Source organism: Centruroides sculpturatus, unplaced genomic scaffold, assembly GCF_000671375.1.
Source record: "Centruroides sculpturatus isolate CEXI.00-Female unplaced genomic scaffold, Cexi_2.0 scaffold42, whole genome shotgun sequence".
NCBI classification, from domain to species: domain Eukaryota; kingdom Metazoa; phylum Arthropoda; class Arachnida; order Scorpiones; family Buthidae; genus Centruroides; species Centruroides sculpturatus.
In genome coordinates this window covers 169487-191559 of record NW_019384399.1, presented here as the reverse complement: position 1 = coordinate 191559, position 22073 = coordinate 169487, and the positions used below count along the sequence as shown (strand labels likewise).

The 22073-nt window shown below is 31.4% G+C and overlaps 1 protein-coding gene across 3 annotated transcripts in view; it reads right to left on the bottom strand.

The window, feature by feature from the left end:
* LOC111618578 (charged multivesicular body protein 2a-like) overlaps positions 1-22073 on the bottom strand; it is a 35344-nt gene that overhangs the window by 1604 nt on the left and 11667 nt on the right. Inside the window, exons 1-4 of one of the 3 annotated variants that reach the window (XM_023360133.1) lie at positions 19995-20385; positions 13737-13917; positions 6336-6515; positions 5477-5607 (exon numbers count right to left, since the gene is read on the bottom strand). In XM_023360133.1, coding sequence (XP_023215901.1) covers positions 5477-5607; positions 6336-6515; positions 13737-13904 — 479 coding nt within the window. In that variant the 5' untranslated portion in view covers positions 13905-13917; positions 19995-20385. Of the gene's footprint in view, positions 1-5476; positions 5608-6335; positions 6516-13736; positions 13918-19994; positions 20386-22073 lie in introns of those variants that run through there. The other 2 variants (XM_023360132.1, XM_023360134.1) reach the window with 2 other exon arrangements.

The following is a 22073-nucleotide window of genomic DNA, read 5'->3' as shown; positions in this document are numbered from 1 at the left end:
AGAAGTAATTAATACCATTGTAATTGTAGAGATCCCCAAGCCTATTAACCTCAACCTGGTTTGGATGCCATTCTAAAACCATTGTTCTGACATCCTCCCACTTCTTCAAAAGGTCTTTAATGAAGATATTGGCATTAATCCTATTTTTTCAGAAGAAAACCTATCTCACAGAGTTTCTTGGTGTTTTTCATTCAAGAGTTCATGGCGTTCTTCTGTCGTTAGATCTGTTTCAGGATTTATTATGAGCTCTTTAGTATTCTTTATTTCTCAGATGTGTTATATAGTATCTTTCTTAGATAAGATTGAACTGGGGCCTACTGTAGACCTGTTCAAGCCATACTGCCCAGCAACATCAGACATCTTCTGCCCACTCTCTACCTTTGCTATTATACTCTCACCTTTCGAATATAAAAACTGACACAAAACAAGTGCCTGCCCGACAGTCTCACAAATACTACAAAAGAATTGGTTATGTCAGAAAAATAAAAGGCTGAAATTACAAGGGAGAGTTTCAAAGTTCAGAAGAATACAATCCAATTAGTATATACCAGTCATATATTGGGCATCAATGTCAACGTCTCCCACGCTTTGAAAAGTTTCGAATTGTTGCCTGGAGACAAGGGAAAACCAATCGGTATTCATTATTTTATGTCAGTTCTTTTTGTGTTTGTTCTGTGAGGTGTTCGTTAACCAATCACTCACTGTATTTTATTGTTATTTGATTCAAAAATGCAAAAATAAACATATTAAGATTAAGAAAATCTGTAAATTATCTCAGCTTACACCAATTAACATCAGCTTCATGTGAAATTTGAGAGGAAGGTATTTTTAAGGTTGGGGTAAACAGTCAGTGTAGCCCACAGTGACTAACAACAATAACTACCACCACCACCGTCAATAAGTCATTAATTCTTTTATTGTCTTGTAAATGAAAATTCTCTTCCTGACTTTAAGTCAGTCAAATTATAATGTTATTAATTTATTGTAATCAGAAGAATGTTTTCTTTAATGTTTAATTAACAACTAGTTTTATTACATCGGATTAATTTTATATTTTAGTCACAGTTTAACCAGCATGCAGGTAACCCTGGTGTTTCCAGCATGCAAGTCTCCCGTTTATAAGCAGCAAGCTAGTCATTCCAGAAAAATATGGTAATTTTTTGAATACTGACCAACCAATATATCATCATCATCATCAAATACAAGAATCTATGTATTAATCCAATGATAAGACAAACAGAAAATGAACTTTCATTCCTATTTCAGTTTCTACTTAAAAACAAGTGGAAAATCATGTTGTCATTTATATATTGTATTTATGCAAACTTTTATTATACATGTTACATTAATCAACATATAACATGGATATTGTTAAATATATTTAGTAAATTTTCAAATTTTGATAATTTATATTTCTTTCACACACTAGCAATGGTAATTATCATTATTAAATGGCATGGTTTACTGATGTCACTATAACAGACTTCTTTTAATGGCTGGATATTGGTAAAAAATTTCAATGAATAGCAAGTAGAAACACATTATTTTCCGTTCATTTAATCCAGTGTTTCTCAATGGGGCGATATCCCCATGTGGGCGTTTTTCCATGTTGGGGGGAGATTAGTAACAATTTATATTTTGAGAGGCAAAAAACAATTTTCTAGGCAATATAGTAAAACATTATATTAAGAATAATTAGATGATATTTTATTCATTATATCGTACAATAATTAAACAAATAGCATTATACTAGTGACTAGTCTATTCAATGCAATATGAATTTGGCATTAGCCTCAGCCCTCAGAATTGGAATTTTGAAGCTTGCAGTGGGGATTCACAGCAAATGGTGCTTAATTTTAATTTTGTTAATTATATCAAAATCTAATACGTATCCTGAGTAAATAAATGTTTAATTTTTTTTACAAGTATATAATTATTAAATAAACTAATAAACCCAACAAAATTTTTTTCAAAGTGAAGGGGGCGATACTACCCAACAGTTTTATTGAAGGGGTGATGATCCATTAGAGGTTGAGAAACACTGATTTAACCTGTCCCATTTTGTTTCTGAGTATTTTCATGTTGATCTCATTTGATCTGACCCACTGAACCCAAATATACTAGTTTCTGCATCAGAACATTTTTGATACTAGATGTCGCTATGCATCATAATTTTTATATTAAAATGAACTTTCAAAATATAATTTTTTTGTTTTTATATTTTTTAATATGTTTATTTTGTTTGTGCAAAATAAAAAAAAAATTATTTATTATCAATACAGTAGCCACAATTATTATTTAAAAAAAATTTTTTTCATTAGACTTAACATCAACAAAAATTTAACATGGCAGCCACAGAAAAAAATTCTAACATGGGATAGGTTAAAGCAAAAATTTCAGAAAACATTTTGTTTCTGTGTATTTTTATACTGTATTTTATAAATGTGCTTATTTGATATAAAAAACAAATTTTGGATTATATTTTTTTCTTTCAAACTAACTTTTGTTGGTTTAATGTAATATTCATATTAAATAACTACTCACCACACCAAAATTACTTAAAATTATGCACTCTGAAACCATTTGCAGTGTGATAACGGATCATTGAAAAAAAAAAATGTTTTCGAACCCCTTCTGGGCTCTGCATCAGGTTCTTAACTGTTCCTAGATGGATATTCAATTAACGAATGTCATTTAAATAAAAGTTTGATTGTAAGTTCGAAACAATTTACAAAAAAGTACATTGCGCATGCATGACGAGTCGGCCTGTCTGGACACTACAAGTGGCTAGAGCATGTTGTGAATCAACTCTTGCCAGGCCAATGACAAAACCATTTCCTGTTTAAAATTTATTCACCTGGCTGTGATGAAGAATTTAAAGATGTGTATAGCCTCTTACCATTTGAGGTGTTCATAGGGAGGCACAGCAAAGAGGAGATTGACCTGAGTAAAGTCGGCTACTATGTCTGGATCTTTTACATAAGTAGCGAGGGCAGTGGAGGTTCTTGCATGACGAATTATATATCTATCTAGGAACGGTTAAGAACCTGATGCAGAGCCCAGAAGGGGTTCGAAAATGTTCATTTTTTTTTTATGATCTGTTATCACACCGTAAATGGTTTCTGAGTGCATAATTTTAAATACAGTCGACCTCCTATAACACGGTAGATACGTTCCGTTCTTTACGAATCCATTTTGTACGATTACTTGCCAATCACAGCCTGGCACGTATGCACTTTACAGACTATGGCTGTTTGAAAGGTTTTCTTCCATAAAATTAATCGATTCCTAGACTAATTTGACTCAACATTTCCAAAACACATATATTTTTTTTGGGAATAATCCGTATAAACTATGCTATAAACAAAAAATTGTAGGATTACTTACCAAGTGTGCACCGTTTGACGTCGCCATTGCTTAAGCTTGTTTTCGTCGCGGAGCAGCGCACCAAACAGCGGCCGCAATTTCTGATAAGTTATTTTTCTGCGAAAACTTCGTTGAACTTTGGAGACATCATTAATATAAATAATTTTTATGGCCGTTGAATAAGAAATGTTTCTTTCACAAGAAATGTATAAAATTAGTGCTGTATTAGACTTACGGTACCTAATTTACATACTGTACAGACGATAGTAAACTCAACTTACTCGCCTAAACTCTCCGTAGCATAGCGCTGGACGGCGAAAAGTATATATATAATTATAATAAAGTTACAATAAATTAAGTTAATATGTAGTTATATATACAGTACCTAATTTATATATAATACTGTATAGACGATAGTAAACTCAATTTACCTGCCTAAACTCTCCGTAGCGTGGTGCTAGACGGTGGAAAGTTGTTCAGCTGCCCAATGACATTTTACCAAATTATAGGAGTTTTTTTTATCATGTTTGTACAGATACCATCGCAATTTTTTTGCTGCCATACAGGAATCCGAACTATAGAAACCCGTGTTATAGGGAGGGTCGACTGTATTCATATTATTTGAAATCTGATAATACATTCAATTCACGTTAATATGAATCACTAAGGAAACAGTAGTTAGTTCACTATCAAAAATTTGTATTACAATTTTCAGGGTCAAAGTCATATAATTTAGGGAGTTACACAAATAAAAATTATTAAGCCTTGTCTTTCAATTATTCCTTACAAAAATGCCTTGAATATTTGGTCCATTTCCCCATACTGATTCTGACTAACTGAGCAATGTCCTGATCAGTCCTGACACTATTGTGCTGAGTATGACATATGAGTTTGTTACATTAAAATCAGCAGGCATGTAGCCAAAAAGTAGCAAAGGCACAACTCCTTTTTTGATGCCAAAGGAGAAAAAAAGGAAGCCAAATTTGACACAAAGTAGCCAAACCTAGCATCAATGTATGTAAACTTGGCATGTTTACTTGGGACCACATCCATTTAAACAGATGGGCATCCTTCAACCCTTGTCCTCCTGAGACGTCTATGAGAATGCCCCGGGAAATCCGACTCCAGCTGTTCTCAAGGTCATCCAGCTGTTTAAGCAATGACTCATCAGTGTTAAATTTCGCAGAAAGGCGAGACAAAGGAACTTAAACTTCAAAGCTTTTTCTTCAAAATAAATGAATTTCTTTCGTTTAAGTATTTTTTATGCTTAATTACATCATAATTAATAACAGGTGATCATTAAGGGGTTAAACTTTAACCCATATTTTCTGAATATAGTAAGTAGAATGGCCCACTAAAATGAGATGTTTGAATTGCTCTACAATTGGAGGTCAAACCTGTCTTTGTTTACTAGAAGAAAATCTACTTAAAATGGAACATTTATTACACTACCATTTTTTAATGTTCAGGTCAAAAACTGTAAAAAGCAACCGTTATTGGAAATAGGATTATTTCTTGGGATTGTAAAGATAATTTAGGTTAGTTTAACAAATTCTTATAAAATTTTTGCTTGCTTTACTGCATGAAAATTAATGTGATGGCAATGGCAAAATTTGCTTTAATGCAAGAATTCACTTTATTGGTGTTTGTTTTAAGGTAAGTTGACTGTATAATTAAAAATGGCAATAAAAAACCCTAGGTTCCTTTAACAAATATTCACTTTGTTGGAGCTTGCTCTAAGTATCAGTTTTCCAATAATTTTCAACACACACACAAACAAACACACATACATGTTAATTCATTAGTGTCTCCTGATGATGGGCTAGGTTGTCTGGAAGTGCTTGAGAAAGCACTAATTTAGAATGGATTTCAACAAAGCAGATTTTTGTTGAATTTTTAAAATAATAATAGCTTATTTTCTATTTTCATTAAAAAAAAATCATAGTTGTTGTATACATTTTCAATACAACTCAGAATTCAGTAAAACAATGAAACCACAAAACAATAGCAAAATTAATTACAACTGCATATTAAAAATCAATTACTATATAATGATTAAATTTGAAAATGTTATTTTAAATAATTTGATAAAATAAGGAAAAAAACATACGTTTCTTCTTCATCATCATCTTCACCCATGGCATCATCAATTGCATCATTCATCATTTCTTCTTTCATATCCATTATTTCAGACTGTTTTTCAAATTCTTGCATAATTTTTTGTATTTGAGGTAAATTAAGCTACAAAAAAATGAATGTGTTAAAAGCTGCTTTTATAAAAATTATATAAAATGCAAACTAATAGTTAATCATAGAAACAAAATACATCAATACTTAGTAACATTCTACAAATATACTTGTATTGAAAATTAAGACACTTGTGTTAAATGAAAAAGCAATTCAAAAAGTTTCACAATGATTCATAAACAAATCTGCTAAACTTAGCCAATTACATAATTTTAAGTCAATTTCTCCTTTTAGCTAGTGAATTTATAAATGACTAAATTAATTTGTTTCAGATTCTTCTTTTCAATGGTGGAGACATAGAATAAAGATCTTAAGTTGAAAATTTAATCTTTGCTAATGTACAGCCTGCTCTGTAGTACAGCAATTATTTCTCTGTAATTGCTGAAATGAGATATTTTAATTCTATGGATACCTGTTGATGCATGATATGTTACAGATATGACCTATGAAGCAATATCCTTGTAGGCAGGTGGTTGGTATAATGGGAGGGTCCATTTCAACAATTACTAAAAACAGGGTATATGCTAACAAAGTTAAACAGCTCAACTTAATATTTTAAAAGATCTTCATGTCCCATAATTTAAAAAAAGTGAAGTGAGAGAAACATCCCATCAGATTTGATCATAGATCACTTCATACAAATAGTTGAAACTATACTTGTAGCTGTTAGCCATACATCTTTCCTAGAACTAATAATTTAATAATGTATCTAAAAATCTAACCTGTTTATTCATACTCTGCATGGCTTTTGTTACACCTTTCATAGCTTGTGCCATGGCATTTTGTGAACGTAGTGTTTGAATCTTCAAACCTACAGCTTGAATATTTGCTCTCATCAATATGAATTTTTTAATATATCTTCTAGTTCTAACCAAATCTTTTGCCATGACTTTAACAGCATCCTGAAAATAGAAAATAACATCATAATTGTTAGGAGTAGTAAAAACGTATTGAGGTTGGATGTCACGCCAACTTTTATTTTAATTAAAGCTTCTTCAAAAACTTCAGACACTAAGGCGTTAAACACAATTAATATATTTTATTCTTGCGAGCGCTTTCGACGTAAATATGCACGTCGTCCTCAGGCAAATTCTCTATTCGTTTGATTTGCCTGAGGATGACGTGCATATTTACGTCGAAAGCGCTCGCAAGAATAAAATATATTAATTGTGTTTAACACCTTAGTGTCTGAAGTTTTTGAAGAAGCTTTAATTAACATCATAATTAATAACACATATTAATTTCTTATAAGAAAATTTATTCATCAGAATTTAAAAAAAACAAATAAGACTCTTTTTAACTAAATAATTATGTAATATACTAGCAGACCCTGCCATGCGTTGTTGTGGCTCAAAATGTATCTATTACAAATTTATAACACTTCCCCCGTGGGGGGAAAATTTTTCGAAAAATTTCTTCTTAGTGTACATTCTCTTGACGTACCCTATTAAAACGCAAAAACCCGCATCTAAAATAGTATCATAGAAGCCAAGTTCTTCACGGTCAGCCTTCACGGATCCTGTCTCTCTCCCCCGCGGGAGGAATATCAAAAAATTTGTTGTTAGTGTACATTCTGTTGACGTACCCTATTAAAACGCAAAAACCTGCATCTAAAATAGTATAAATAGAAGCAGATTCTTTACCGTAAGCCTTAATCCTAACCATCTCCCTTCAGTGGGGTTGAATTTCGACATGTATATTATATAAAAACATGTGCGTATTCGAATGCAGCATTGTGTCAAAATTTCAAAAGGAATCGGTAGGAACAAACGAACATTACATTTTTATTTATAAAAATAGATAGATGATGATCTGCTTTAGTTCATTTTCACAGAAAAGCATAATGCCTCACAGAAAATCAAACTTAGGGTGTTGTACTTGTGGCGTCATCTGTTGGACATAAAAGCCTTAACCTAGATTATATCTTTTAATTTAATTTATATGAATGTTTAACGGAATAATATACAGCCTATGTCCACCCTGAAGTTTCATTCTAAATATTGGTGAAAGAATTTTTGAAATCGGATGAGTAGTTTCGGAGATTACCTGCTGCATACAAACTTACATACATACAAACATTACTTCTTTATAATATTAGTATAGATAAAATTATGTATTGATTGTAAAAAAAATTTTTTTTCAAATTAAAACAGAACTTCAAAATGTTAGTGTCACCACTAAAGAAAAATTTAATTGCAATTAAAAATACACTTATTTAAAATCTTGTTATTTACTTGAAAACTTACATTATAATTTGCATTTCTTACATGTTGGACCATTAAGTCATTAGTGCAAATTTCTTTTATATACTATTTATTTCAATCTTCAAAATACACATGACAATCTATTGTCAAGTGTATTAAGAGCAATCATTTTATTGCAATACAGTTTTGAATATAATATAGTTGAAGCACTACAGAATATACTGTATATCTTGCTTTTGGAGAAAGAATGAATATAATCATCACACAATATTAGTAAGCCAAGTTTCGTTGATTGGAATTTTATAATGAAAGAACAGAAAGCATAATTGATGATGAACATTTGAAGATATTTATGGGAGCAGACCCAACAAAAACATCTTAAATATTTTAATAATCAAACCAGCTTTATTAACAGTACATTTTGGCTAATTATAATTGGCCAAAATGTACTGTTAATCCTATTGATTACTATAATTGGCTAATTAAACACACAAATGCTATGTAATTTGGACTGACAATTTGGAGTTAAGTCACCATCTTATATTAAATTTAACAATTAGAATTAAATAAATGATTTAGAATCCAGAGTTGAAACCTGAAACTTCTGTTTACCACACAGATGCATTATTAAATTTAATACAACATGGTGACTTAATTATCTATCTTTGGTTCAAATTATATAGAGTTTGTATATTTAACTAAAATTTAACCTTGTAATAAATCACACTTGAATATCTAATTAGTAATATTTATTCAAGCTTGATTTCTTTTCTTATACTGATTAACTATAACAATTTTCTTCTGTAGTGAAAAATTTATCTGAAAAGGCACTTATGAAACTCATGTTGACCATATACAATATGATTGTAATGCATTTTTACATGGATATAATTTATTAAGCAATGCTTTGGAGATATTAGTTTTAGGCAAAGTGTTAATACCACTCAGAAAATACAACAAGTAAATTCTATCAATACACTCCACCATACCTTTAAAATGCAGTCTACTTTGGATAGTTATCTAACGTTTTCGGTCTAATTTATAGACCTTCTTCAGGATTGATGTAAAAAATTTTAAAAATTTGAACTTTCCCAACAGTAATTCCAACAACGCACGCTCTACAATCTTCTGAAATTTGATTGCGCATGTCCATTTGCTCTTTATAATGCCGCCGCTTTCCATGCCGTTGCTATTCTATTTGACTCTCGAAAATTCCTTAAGTTTCCTTTCTAATAATATCGTAGGAGCACAGCATTTATCTACTACTGGCCTCAAGCTTCTTTCAGAGGCACACCCAAAGGCCTTGGAAAGGTTACAAGCAAGAGTAAAACGTTTCTCTACGACAACTTTAGCTAAGCAACTAGGTATGACGAGAATAATAGTTTCATCCCCAGCCATGCCGAGGCTATTCGGATTTGCTAAAACACACAAATCTGAAAGAAGCTTGAGGCCAGTAGTAGATAAATGCTGTGCTCCTACGATATTATTAGAAAGGAAACTTAAGGAATTTATTAATACGAACATGCCTCCCCACATTTATAACATAAAGCAGCCATTAGAAGTGCTCCAGAAGTTGAAACAACTGAAAGTTAACGAAACAAGATACATGACGGTGCTTGATTTTAAGGCTATGTACCCTTCAATTAAGCTTGAACCATGCTTTTGTCACTTAAGAGATTTTTTACTGGGCAATATCGATAACGCAGCGAAGTTAAGAAAACAAATCCTGGAACTGGCACATTTAGCTACATTCTCGTCACTTTTCGTTTTTGACGGTACTGCATACTCGCAACTTAGAGGAGTACCAATGGGTAGCCCGGTCTCAGGCTTACTGTGCGAGATGGTAATAAGATCTCTGAAAAATAGCATACTGCAGAAATATGAAGATAAAATGATAATGTATGCAAGGTACGTCGACGACGTATTTATTATTTGGAACGATAAACCAGACATACGACAATTTATTAGAGATATAAACAACAATAAGTATGGCTTGGAATTAGAACTAGAGCAGCAAGATCAAAAAAGAGTACATTTCTTAGATATAGAGGTTGAAATAGATGATAAAGGGCAAATTGTTACAAAAGTGTATAGAAAGCCGACATACGTTCCATGGTCCTTGCATGACCCAACAAGCTACAAACTAGCAGCGTTTAGAGCACTTATTAAAAGAGCATACACTCATTGTAGCAGGGTATATGACACACGTAAAGAACTTGATTACATTGCAAAATTAGCAAGAGGTGTAGGACTTAAGCAAAGTAAAGTAAAAGCATTAATACAAGAAGCGGAAAAAGGATGCAATAAGACTGAAGATAAGAAAGAAAAAAAGGAGTTCACCATAATGGAATACAGAGCACCGTTAAGTAGCATATACAGAAAAATAGGAATAGAGAGCAAAAAGAAAATAGCATATAATGGAAATACGACAATATTCCAAATGCTAAGAAATGACAAAACACCCATAGACAGGAGGCTAGTTCCAGGTGTGTACAGAATACCGTTGCAGGATAAAAGGCTAAAGAAGGAGTTATATTATATAGGAACCACAAAGAGATCATTAAGAGAAAGATTGAAGGAGCACGAAAAGAATATAAGATGTAAACAACCAATCACGGCTTTGGCTAATTATGCTATCGCGGATCCTGCAGAGATTGCAATCGAATGGAGCAAGGCGGATATTATACAAAAGATTGATAATAAACGACATCTAAAATATGCCGGGGCCTGGCACATATATAAATACAGAGAAAAGGGGATAAATATAAATTTTCGAGAGTCAAATAGAATAGCAACGGCATGGAAAGCGGCGGCATTATAAAGAGCAAATGGACATGCGCAATCGAATTTCAGAAGATTGTAGAGCGTGCGTTGTTGGAATTACCGTTGGGAAAGTTCAAATTTTTAAAATTTTTTACATCAATCCTGAAGAAGGTCTATAAATTAGACCGAAAACGTTAGATAACTATCCAAAGTAGACTGCATTTTAAAGGTATGGTGGAGTGTATTAATTAATAATGCAGTTAGAGATTTAATAAGTAAATTCTATCATCATAAAGAAATAGTGAAAACTGATAATCAAATATTTAAATTACACGTAGCGCCTGAAGAAGAACCAAATTAGGTTCGAAAACGATTGCAAAGTCCTTCGTATTGGAGAGGAAGAACACCGGTTACAGGCAGTGAAGTGAGGTAATTTATCATTTCCGGTGTTATAATTTCTATATAGTTTAATCAAATATTTACATTCTAAGTGCTAAAATCTAAAAAATAAAAAAAAACTAATTAACATATCTATTAAAAGCTTTATAAACTTTTAGTGAACAATGATAGAAATCTATATAACATCTATGCAATTCCAAAATTAGTTGCTTATTTAAACAAAAATTATAAGAAAAAAATTTTTGAAATAACTAAATGTGAGATCAGCCGGGGGTACTACTCCGCTAGGATAGTTAATACCACTTAATCGGCGGCTAGTCGGTGAAACTAGTTCTCAGTCGTCCAAAAGAATGGCTTTTCCCAATCTTAGTAAACTCGAGCGCGGAGGGACTTAGTTAAATATTTAAAGCGGAATGAAGAATTGTGGGATTCCTCAGTTCTAACGTCAGGGACCTGACACCAATTTATCAACTTATCGGTCACAGATAAACACGCGAGTAGGGATCTGATTCAGGTAGCAGTCAGGAGACATTTTCTTTAACGAGAATAAAGAAAAATTTTAATAAAGTAAAATAAACAGATGAAGCTTAATACAAAACAAAATTAAACGAATGGAAATATAAACTTCGACAGAGAAACGGATACTCTTAACTTATACAATGTCGGGAGAGAAAGCTCACAATTCATTAATAATCATACAACCTGTTTATTTGACTTCTTCTGTACTTGTATTACTCGAATATACCTTCAGTTATAAGGTTCTCATACTCCTATTCATGGAGAGGCATTGATATTCTCGATATTAAAATAATCTTCTATGTTTCTAACTCATTATCCACTCGATAGGATACGACTTCGGGCGTTGGCCTTATGGAGCTTGTATGGATTTCGTCTTCCTCATCTGGGATCTATTGATGAGCTCCCTGAATTCTGCCAAATTCTGACTATATCTCTCCATTAGTAACCAATCATCATACTGTTCTTCCCCCACGAGAACAGATGAAAAGGGGAAGCAATGAGGGGTCGTCAGTTCCCATTGTGGCGAGATTTTTAACAGATAAGGGAAAAACAAAGGATGCTCATACTTCCGTCAAAGGAAGTGGCTCTGTTATCTGCTTTCCCACGCTAGAAAACCGTTATTTTCTAACCAAACGAAAGAATATTTTTCTACAAAATTTAAACTATATTTTTAAATTATTATTTAGACCCAGGGGCTATTCGGATCTCTCAAATATTATGGCCATCTCTAATAAAACAATATTTACTATTTTATTAATAGTATATACAAAATTTATAAATCTATATAAATCAAGCTTTTTATTTATAAGCAGGCATTATCAGTTCAGGAAGTTATATGTGAATATTTAGATATTCAGCAAACATTCTTAATCACTTAGATCAGTCAAAAATATGTGACAATTTCACAAATATAATATAGCAAAAACATAGGTATCCAAAAACTGCATTTTCTACTTTCAAATGTCAAGAAAAATCTTCATCACATATTAATAAAGTCTGAAGTGTGATTGCCACTTCAGACTATTTTAAAAAAGAAGAAATTCCTCTTAATAGTCTAATATTAGAATATGAATTATTAAACACTTCTACTTTTTTATAGTTAAGTATTTTATATTGTAAATTACAGGTCTCTAAATCACAGAAAAGTAGCTCAATATAATTCTGGAGTTGTTTGGCTTTAAAGATATAACTTGTGTGCCTTCATGGCCCATACAGTAATTTTGAAAATGGTGCAGTTTTTTTAGATATATACCATATTTCAGATTTATATATTTATATAATTATAAATTTACCTAAAAAATTATATTTACAATAGAATTTCATTTTAACATTTCTCCCAATTATATGTTCATTTTTAATTGTTCCAACTTCTATTTCTCCATAACAGCAACAGAATTTAGACTTCAATTTAGCATTTCTAAAATTTACATTACTCTTCAATTTTAAGCAACAATTCTATATTAAATCACACCTGAATGCTATTTTGATTTGACATTCACAGGATAAAAGAGTATTAGATGATTTTTGTATTCTGATTTTTTGCCTGCTGCACTGATTCATAAGCAAGAAAAAGAGTGAATTAAAGATTGATTTGCATTGAACATCAATAATTGATATTGTTATATTAAATGTGCATATTTTAATAGAAATATAATAAACATGCATAATAAATTATTGTTTTATTTGTGATTAACATTATTAATCATTCCATTCATTTTCATCATTTGTATAATATGAATCTGAAGATGTCACTATTAAATTTTTATACTAGAAAAGTAATAAAAGAGATTACTATGTATAAATTTAAGTTCATTCATTACAATTGATTTTCATAATCATTTTCTCAAAACTTGTATTCTAAGTTTGACAGAAATCTGCTGTCCCTGAGAAAATATTAAATAGAAGTTCCACTAAATTTACCTGAAACTATTGCTATTTTGTGTATAAATGCAATAATTATTTTATTTAATTGGTATGTTATGCAGTAGCATACATTAAAATACAACACAAACAATGCAGTCAAAAACCAGTTTAAAAAACCAGTCATGAAAATATATATTTGATTAATATTGTCACTGAATGGCTAGATTATGTCTAACAGATGCATTCTAGAAATGACGATAAATCTTCACAACATATTATCTTTTATAATCACTTACATGATACTCTATTAGATATACAAAGTCATGACATTGTTTGACATACATTGAAATTTGTATCTTAAATTTAAATTTATACCATTTGACCTTGTTTGGCCATTTTCTTTATATCATTAATTATCTTTTTCTCTTGATTTTCCATTCTAACTCTTTCTCGGTCCAAATCTCTCATTGCTCTATTCAACGCACGCTGATTTTGCCTCAGCATTTCTTCAGGTGTTTTACGTCTTCCAAATAACCATTCCATTTTGAGAAGTTAACTGCAAAATACAAAACAGATTTTTAAAAACTAATAGTACAAAAATATATAATCAAATTTAGAAAGACTCACGCTCAGATATAGGGACTGTTTGCAAGGAGTCAATTCTGACTAGTTATATTTTGTTTGAGATTATTTTTAGTTTGTTTTCTTATTTATTTTGGGCCATTTTATTTCATTAAGGATAGACTACAGCACTTTGCCCAGACAAAATTCTAAATTCTAAACTCACCTTACTATGACAACTGCACATGATAATCTATTATGTCATCGAACCCAGAAATGACATCTCAGGAGACACTTCCACAGGAAGTTAAAAGAATAATCTCCCGCCTCAAATTGTCACCAAAGAACAACAACAATAAATTATAAAAGATTTAATATAAGGGCGATGACATAAAGAAAGATTACTAAAATTAAATAAATGTTAGCCACTTATGTATGTAAATAGGGTCAAGTTGGCATAATCAATCATGTAACATCTCCACAACCACACTATAAGAAGGTGGTGAAGCTCAAGATTAAATGAGGTGGAGCTAAGGATCAAGCTATGTAAAAGCAAGGCTTTCAAGTGTCATTGACAGTGTAGAAGTTTCTTGGTGATAGTTAGGCAAAGTTAATTTGTAAGATTTCCTTGCAAATTTTTTATTTAGATTTCAATTTCATATTTTTGCTTTTTGGTTTTGTGGAGATAATTCTAAGATAGTTATAATTTAATTTATAGGTCTCCAAGTGTTGCAAAAAGTTTCTTATATATATATATATACACATATGCACAGTACATGTATGTATATGTTACTGGCCAAACCCGATTTCAAGCCAAACTAGTCTATCCTACATGTGCCAGGATATACTAGTTTAGCCTAGGATAATCTAGTTTGGCCTAAATACTTTAGGCCAAACTGATTTATGTACTACAAATAGTGTAAAAAAAAACTGATTTTGTGTAATTCGAAATGCCACCACAGTACACCTGATGGTTAAAATGTACCCAGGTAACCACAATGGTGGTGCTTCGATTAAGTTGGTTTGGTTAGGTTAACTACATTTTTAGTAGACGTTTCCTTTTTTTTCTTTTGTTCAAGAACTACCGTGAATCAATAACTAGTGACATTAACAATGGGCGGCCTGTCGGCGTCTCCCCTCTGGGAGGAGTCTGCAGGGAGCACGAAAAGTCTGAAGTGCCGCCATTGGGTTACCTAGGTACACTTCAACCCACCCTGTAAAAATAAATAAAAGATTAAATATTTTATATGTTACACTAAAAAACACAAACAAGTTCATTTTTAATTTTAGTTTGACTTTAAAAGTTATTTTTATTATTTCGTTTAAATTTTTGAAAATATTTTCGAAAGTTAATTACCTTTAAAAGTGCATGGCTTAATAAAAGAAAAAAATACAAACTCATAAGTACTTATTAGCTTATTTTTATTTCATAGTTTTGTACAAGTGTTATGTCATGTCTAATCAATACTGTTTTTTATAATTAAGTAGACTATGTTTGAATAAATATTGTTAATCTAATTGATAGCCTTTTAATTTTATTTTAACCATTAATATACTTAAATCAGGTCTAGCCTACGCGCAGGCCTCATACAGCCCGTCACATTAAATTGTGTGGCCCGCTAAGCGATATTATATATCTATTAAAACTTTTGTTTTCCGTTTTGTGTATACCAAAACAATTAAATAAATGAAAATTTGCATGTGTCATTGTTATAATGTGCAAGTGCAAGTATGAACTCTTGGTATAACAATGAAATCATTTTGTATTTGTTTGAGTTGTTATGACATTTTGTATTTGTTTTACTTTTTTAAAAGCATGTTTGCCTAAATTGTGGCCCATTGTAATGTTATGCGTGATCAAAGTGGCCCACGAAAAAATTTAGGTTGGCCAGGCCTGACTTAAATAATAATTCTAAATCAGTTCGGCCCAGGACAAACTAGTTAAGCCTAAAGTATTTAGGCCAAACTAGATTGTCCTAGGCTAAACTAGTATATCCTGACACGTGTAGGATAAACTAGTTTGGCCTGAAATCGGGTTTGGCCGGTAACATATATATAGGTTTTTTGGATTTGATAAAATATCTTTTTATTATATTTAATTTTTACTAACTTTATTTCATTATTGAACATATTCAAGCTTAGAAAAATAAACAGATTTTACGTTATATTATATATTAATTATTTCGGGTTTTTGATTCATTAACAATTTTACGCTACTTATTGCCTGCTTAAAGTCCAGGCCTGGTACTAACTGAACCCTTGTTTATGTAATGCACTGTTAGGAAACTATCCAGGCTTTCGATAGAAATAGATAAGGCTTTACATGTTTTAGAAAACAAATCTAACTACAATCAGAGTCTTGTTTGGGACCCAAGACTCTCCTACCAGTAGGATGTGTGTTAATAACCATACTTTCTTGTTTTCCCATAAGCCAAGTATTGACCTTTTATCGTTAAGATGTAAATGATATCATTTCACACAATTAGTACTTTGTTAGTAAATACTACATACCGTATATAGTTATCTACTAGTTATAGTGTTACTTGTTAGGTTGTAGATCTATCAACATTGAGATATTATAGTTCAAATCTGTAATCACTTGAACAAAAAATGTCCAGCATTCCTTATGCCTACATCATACTGTAATTGAAAAGAATACAACAATAAACTTAATATTATATTGTAAAGATTAATATATTTGGTAGCTTCTAAATCACACTATAAACCTATTCTCCTGTATAGGTTAATATACACTGCACAAATGGTTTTAGAAATTTCTAACGCTTCTAAATACAGTAGAGCGTCGATTTTCCGAAAGTCAATCATCCGAAATGTCAATCATCCGAAAGAATTCCAGTCGGCAAATTTAAATTTTCGCCAGTGCTGTGGCGCTTCAATCTTTGGCTATGTCTTGGGCTACTCAAATATTTTACGTTTTTGATACTAAATTAACATCTNATGAAAATTTGCATGTGTCATTGTTATAATGTGCAAGTGCAAGTATGAACTCTTGGTATAACAATGAAATCATTTTGTATTTGTTTGAGTTGTTATGACATTTTGTATTTGTTTTACTTTTTTAAAAGCATGTTTGCCTAAATTGTGGCCCATTGTAATGTTATGCGTGATCAAAGTGGCCCACGAAAAAATTTAGGTTGGCCAGGCCTGACTTAAATAATAATTCTAAATCAGTTCGGCCCAGGACAAACTAGTTAAGCCTAAAGTATTTAGGCCAAACTAGATTGTCCTAGGCTAAACTAGTATATCCTGACACGTGTAGGATAAACTAGTTTGGCCTGAAATCGGGTTTGGCCGGTAACATATATATAGGTTTTTTGGATTTGATAAAATATCTTTTTATTATATTTAATTTTTACTAACTTTATTTCATTATTGAACATATTCAAGCTTAGAAAAATAAACAGATTTTACGTTATATTATATATTAATTATTTCGGGTTTTTGATTCATTAACAATTTTACGCTACTTATTGCCTGCTTAAAGTCCAGGCCTGGTACTAACTGAACCCTTGTTTATGTAATGCACTGTTAGGAAACTATCCAGGCTTTCGATAGAAATAGATAAGGCTTTACATGTTTTAGAAAACAAATCTAACTACAATCAGAGTCTTGTTTGGGACCCAAGACTCTCCTACCAGTAGGATGTGTGTTAATAACCATACTTTCTTGTTTTCCCATAAGCCAAGTATTGACCTTTTATCGTTAAGATGTAAATGATATCATTTCACACAATTAGTACTTTGTTAGTAAATACTACATACCGTATATAGTTATCTACTAGTTATAGTGTTACTTGTTAGGTTGTAGATCTATCAACATTGAGATATTATAGTTCAAATCTGTAATCACTTGAACAAAAAATGTCCAGCATTCCTTATGCCTACATCATACTGTAATTGAAAAGAATACAACAATAAACTTAATATTATATTGTAAAGATTAATATATTTGGTAGCTTCTAAATCACACTATAAACCTATTCTCCTGTATAGGTTAATATACACTGCACAAATGGTTTTAGAAATTTCTAACGCTTCTAAATACAGTAGAGCGTCGATTTTCCGAAAGTCAATCATCCGAAATGTCAATCATCCGAAAGAATTCCAGTCGGCAAATTTAAATTTTTGCCAGTGCTGTGGCGCTTCAATCTTTGGCTATGTCTTGGGCTACTCAAATATTTTACGTTTTTGATACTGAATTAACTTCTGAAGTATACTTTTTTATTGTTTTTATATTTCTCAATATATTTATTTTGTCTGTACAAAATAAAAAAATAATTTTTAACAATACAATAGTCTTTGTTAGGCTTAACATCGACGAAAATTCAACGCAAAGCGACACGCAACGGAGAAAATTCAACGCGAAGCGACACGCAATGGAGAAAAATTTCAACATCGGATACGTTAAACTATTTTTTCGTACATAAATTGGTTATCCGAAATATCAGTTATACGAACAACCCCAGTCCCCAATTGATTCGGAAAATCGACGCTCTACTGTATCTAAGCCAGTTGGTGCATTGCATTGTTATTAGAATGCTAGTTTGTTGTAAGTGCACCTCTATATATCTGTATTGACAGAGGCACAGACAGCCTTGATTGCCACATGTCGGTGGTGTGCACCTGCAATTGCTTCTCTACCAATCTTTTTGTGGAGCCTATATACATGAGATCCTTATCAAATCTCCTGTCTTTCAAAGGCATGCAATATATGCCCAGAAACTTATGAAGTAGGTGGATCCTTCACATTCCTAAGAAGAGCATAAATAGTGGGACATCTCATATAAGTAATATTTATGGCTCTTTTACTGGCTGTCGTATTAATTACCATCTTAGAAGGGAGTGAAATGAGGTGAAAAGGTTAAATAACTTTTCATCTCATTTAGTAGCTTCTGTTCTCATAAATTTTACTTATAAGAGGATGCCAGAATGATGCCATTTTGCTACACAAACTCTAGTCTTGCTATGTCCATCGGTCACATGTAGCCCAGTCAATGTTTTTGTGCAACCCTTTTAAAACCATAATTATCTTGTATAAATTTTTATTACAATGAAATATCAACATATATAGTTAATTACATTAATATGATGTATAACACCTTATCACCTACACTCAGAAATTAAAACAGTTGTTAAATATTTTTTAACAAAGCTTCAAATGTATTACATATACTATACATGTATGTACAGTACATATGTATGTGTATTTATTCAGTATGTTTACAACAACAAAAGTTTTTAAATCTATGTTTGGTATAATAAAGTCATATTTCCTTAAATTTGTCCTATATGTGTAATAAATGTCAAATGTAAGAACCTGGACTTTATCAATAATATCTTAATTAAAATAATAAANAGCACATCCGTGCAATAAAATATAATGACACTTAATTCGCAGTTGCTAAACACTGCAAAATGCATGTGAAATAATAAAAGAAAATACTAAAATCTAGAAACATGAAGAAAATATGTCTAAAAGAAAACTATTTGAACATTTAGAAATTATAAAAATTAATTCGCAGTTGTCTGTAGTCGCTAAATGTAATTAAAATAATAAAAGAAAATACTATCATTTTCAATAATATAAATTTGTTGGCAGCAATATCTATCAGCTTTCAAACCTGGGAGCATCTCTTCCTACATGTTCTCAGCATCAAAAGAGATGCTTTACCATGACCTCCTGGCCTTTCTGTCCCTATTCGGCCATTTTAATGTGACAACCAATGGCCAGTCAGTCAGTCATCGCCAATTCCTCCATGACTCAATAAGTCATAGTTGCAAGTTCCTCAACAACAGTCACTGCCACTTCCTCAACCAAGATAGTTAACTCTGTGCATTTGAATAGGGAATAACATCATCTCTGAATACAGAATATTCTAAATCCTGAGAGAGTATCATCAAGTACACATTCCATTCTGACTTTGATTAAATCTACTTCCACAACAAAAAAATAACCACATGTAAGATGTCACTACATCGCAAACTATCCTAATGTGCCAACCCTCTCATATGTGAAATTTTCCTAAAGGACAGTCTGAGCCATCACCTTTACCTGATCTTCAAACAGATCTCTTCAAACATCAATGTTACAAAAATGCAAGATTTATTGTAAGATCTCTCTCTCACAACAACTTGCAGTGTCTAGGTCTGTTTTTTTGTTCTGTTTAACTGGTATCAGAGTGATTCACTTTCGCCTGGCTGTCTTGTAGACCTCCACCATCCAGAGTCAGATCATCTACACACATGACCGCTCATGTGACTAAAGTCCAAATAAAAAATAGACCACCCTCACAGCTTCTGTGTCAATAGAATCTGACACAATGGTGTCATCCCGACGAGGGCATCAAGGAGGTGTCGACCCTTACAAACAATACACACATTTCTAAGTAACAACAGTCTTCTGTTTCTAATAAATGAAAAGAAATTTTAATTTCTTTAAGTTTTTTGATTATAAGCCTAATAAAATTTAAATTAGAATTACACATTTACACATGCATATAGATTTAAAATTTTAAATCATTCTATTTTTAGATTGTTAACAGGTTTAATTAATTTATTTAATTTGATAAAATGGCCAGGATTATAATTGTAAAACTAATACACAATTAAGATTTTGCAAGTGAGTCTTTCAATGTCCTTTCTCACACCTCAAGAAAATAACAGTCTTATGGCAAAGTCGACCTTTTTATTAGAGGCTGCTCATCCATCTCACTATGCAAAACATTACAAATCTTCCTTCTGGTGATGGCACAAATAGACTCATTTGTATAGTCTTAATTGTATTAATTTTACAATTATAGTCCTGGCCATTTTATCAAATGCTTATTAAATTTTTTATTTGTGCCATCAACAGAAGGAAGTTTTGTGATGTTTTGCATAGTGAGGTGGATGAGCAGCCTCTAAATGTCATCTCCACTGTAAGACTATTATTTTCCTGAGGTGTGAGGAAGAACATCAAAAGACTTGTTTGTATAGTCTTAATTGTGTATGGATTTAATTGTGTCTTATCGTGTAAGTTATTTGACTATAGTTAGCCACCAAGGGGCACTTCATGTAATGGTTATGTACTGTTGGTCATTTCAAAATCAAATGACTGTTAGCTACTGGTCTTTTTTTGGCCTGGCAGCCATTTTTAACAAAGTTATTCTGTTTAGCTATCTCTGCTAATTAACATAGATTTTACAGAGTAACAAACTGTTGAATTCATTATTGCTGCATTTATAATTACCAAGCACTTGTTTTATTAGTAGCTTAAACCAGAGCTGTGGAGTCGGAGTCGGAAAAATGTGTCAACTCCATCTCCCACATTTTAAATTTACTTTAGTTTTTTTATTTAAATGAAAGAAAATTTATTATTTATTCATTAATTTTTTAAAATCTTTTTGTATTTTGTTATAATTCATTTATTTTATATTTAAAATAAATGAATGAATTTATTTTAAATATGAAATAAATGAATATAGCTACATACCACCAGAATGCCGAAAATCTATCGGGCTAGTTTAATGCTAATTATTAAATAAATTACGTAATCAATTTGGCACTAGAGGTAAGCCAAATTGATTACATAATTTATTTAATAATTAGCATTAAACTAGCCCGATAGATTTTCGTCATTCTGGTGGTATGTAGCTATATTCTATATCGGGTTTGGAGATGTTTGTAAATGAATTTAATTTGGGTCAATGCATCAATTTAATTTATTAAATACATAGTATTCTTTGTAGTATTTGTGTTTAGTAGTTAAATTATTTTGACCCAATTAAATTTGAATATTTTTTAATCATTCCTTTATTTTCCCTGCTCTAAATAAGTACTCTATTTTTCTGAATGAGCCAGACTAATTGATCAGAGTACACATTTTTCTTTTCTGAATAAGGGACTGAAGTAGCTAGCTAGATTGCACACTTTTTAGTTGGACTAACTTTTCTAGAAGTGTGAAATTGAAGTGCAAATGTTGTCAATATCTGTAGATGTAGAATTTTATCGCCCTCTTTCTCCTCTTATTAAATATTTGTTAAAATTAATTATTTTATACAAATACAGTAGAGCATCGATTATCCAACTCAATTGGGGACTCAGGTTGGTCGGATAACTGAAAAAATCAGATAACCGAAAAGAATGAAAAAAT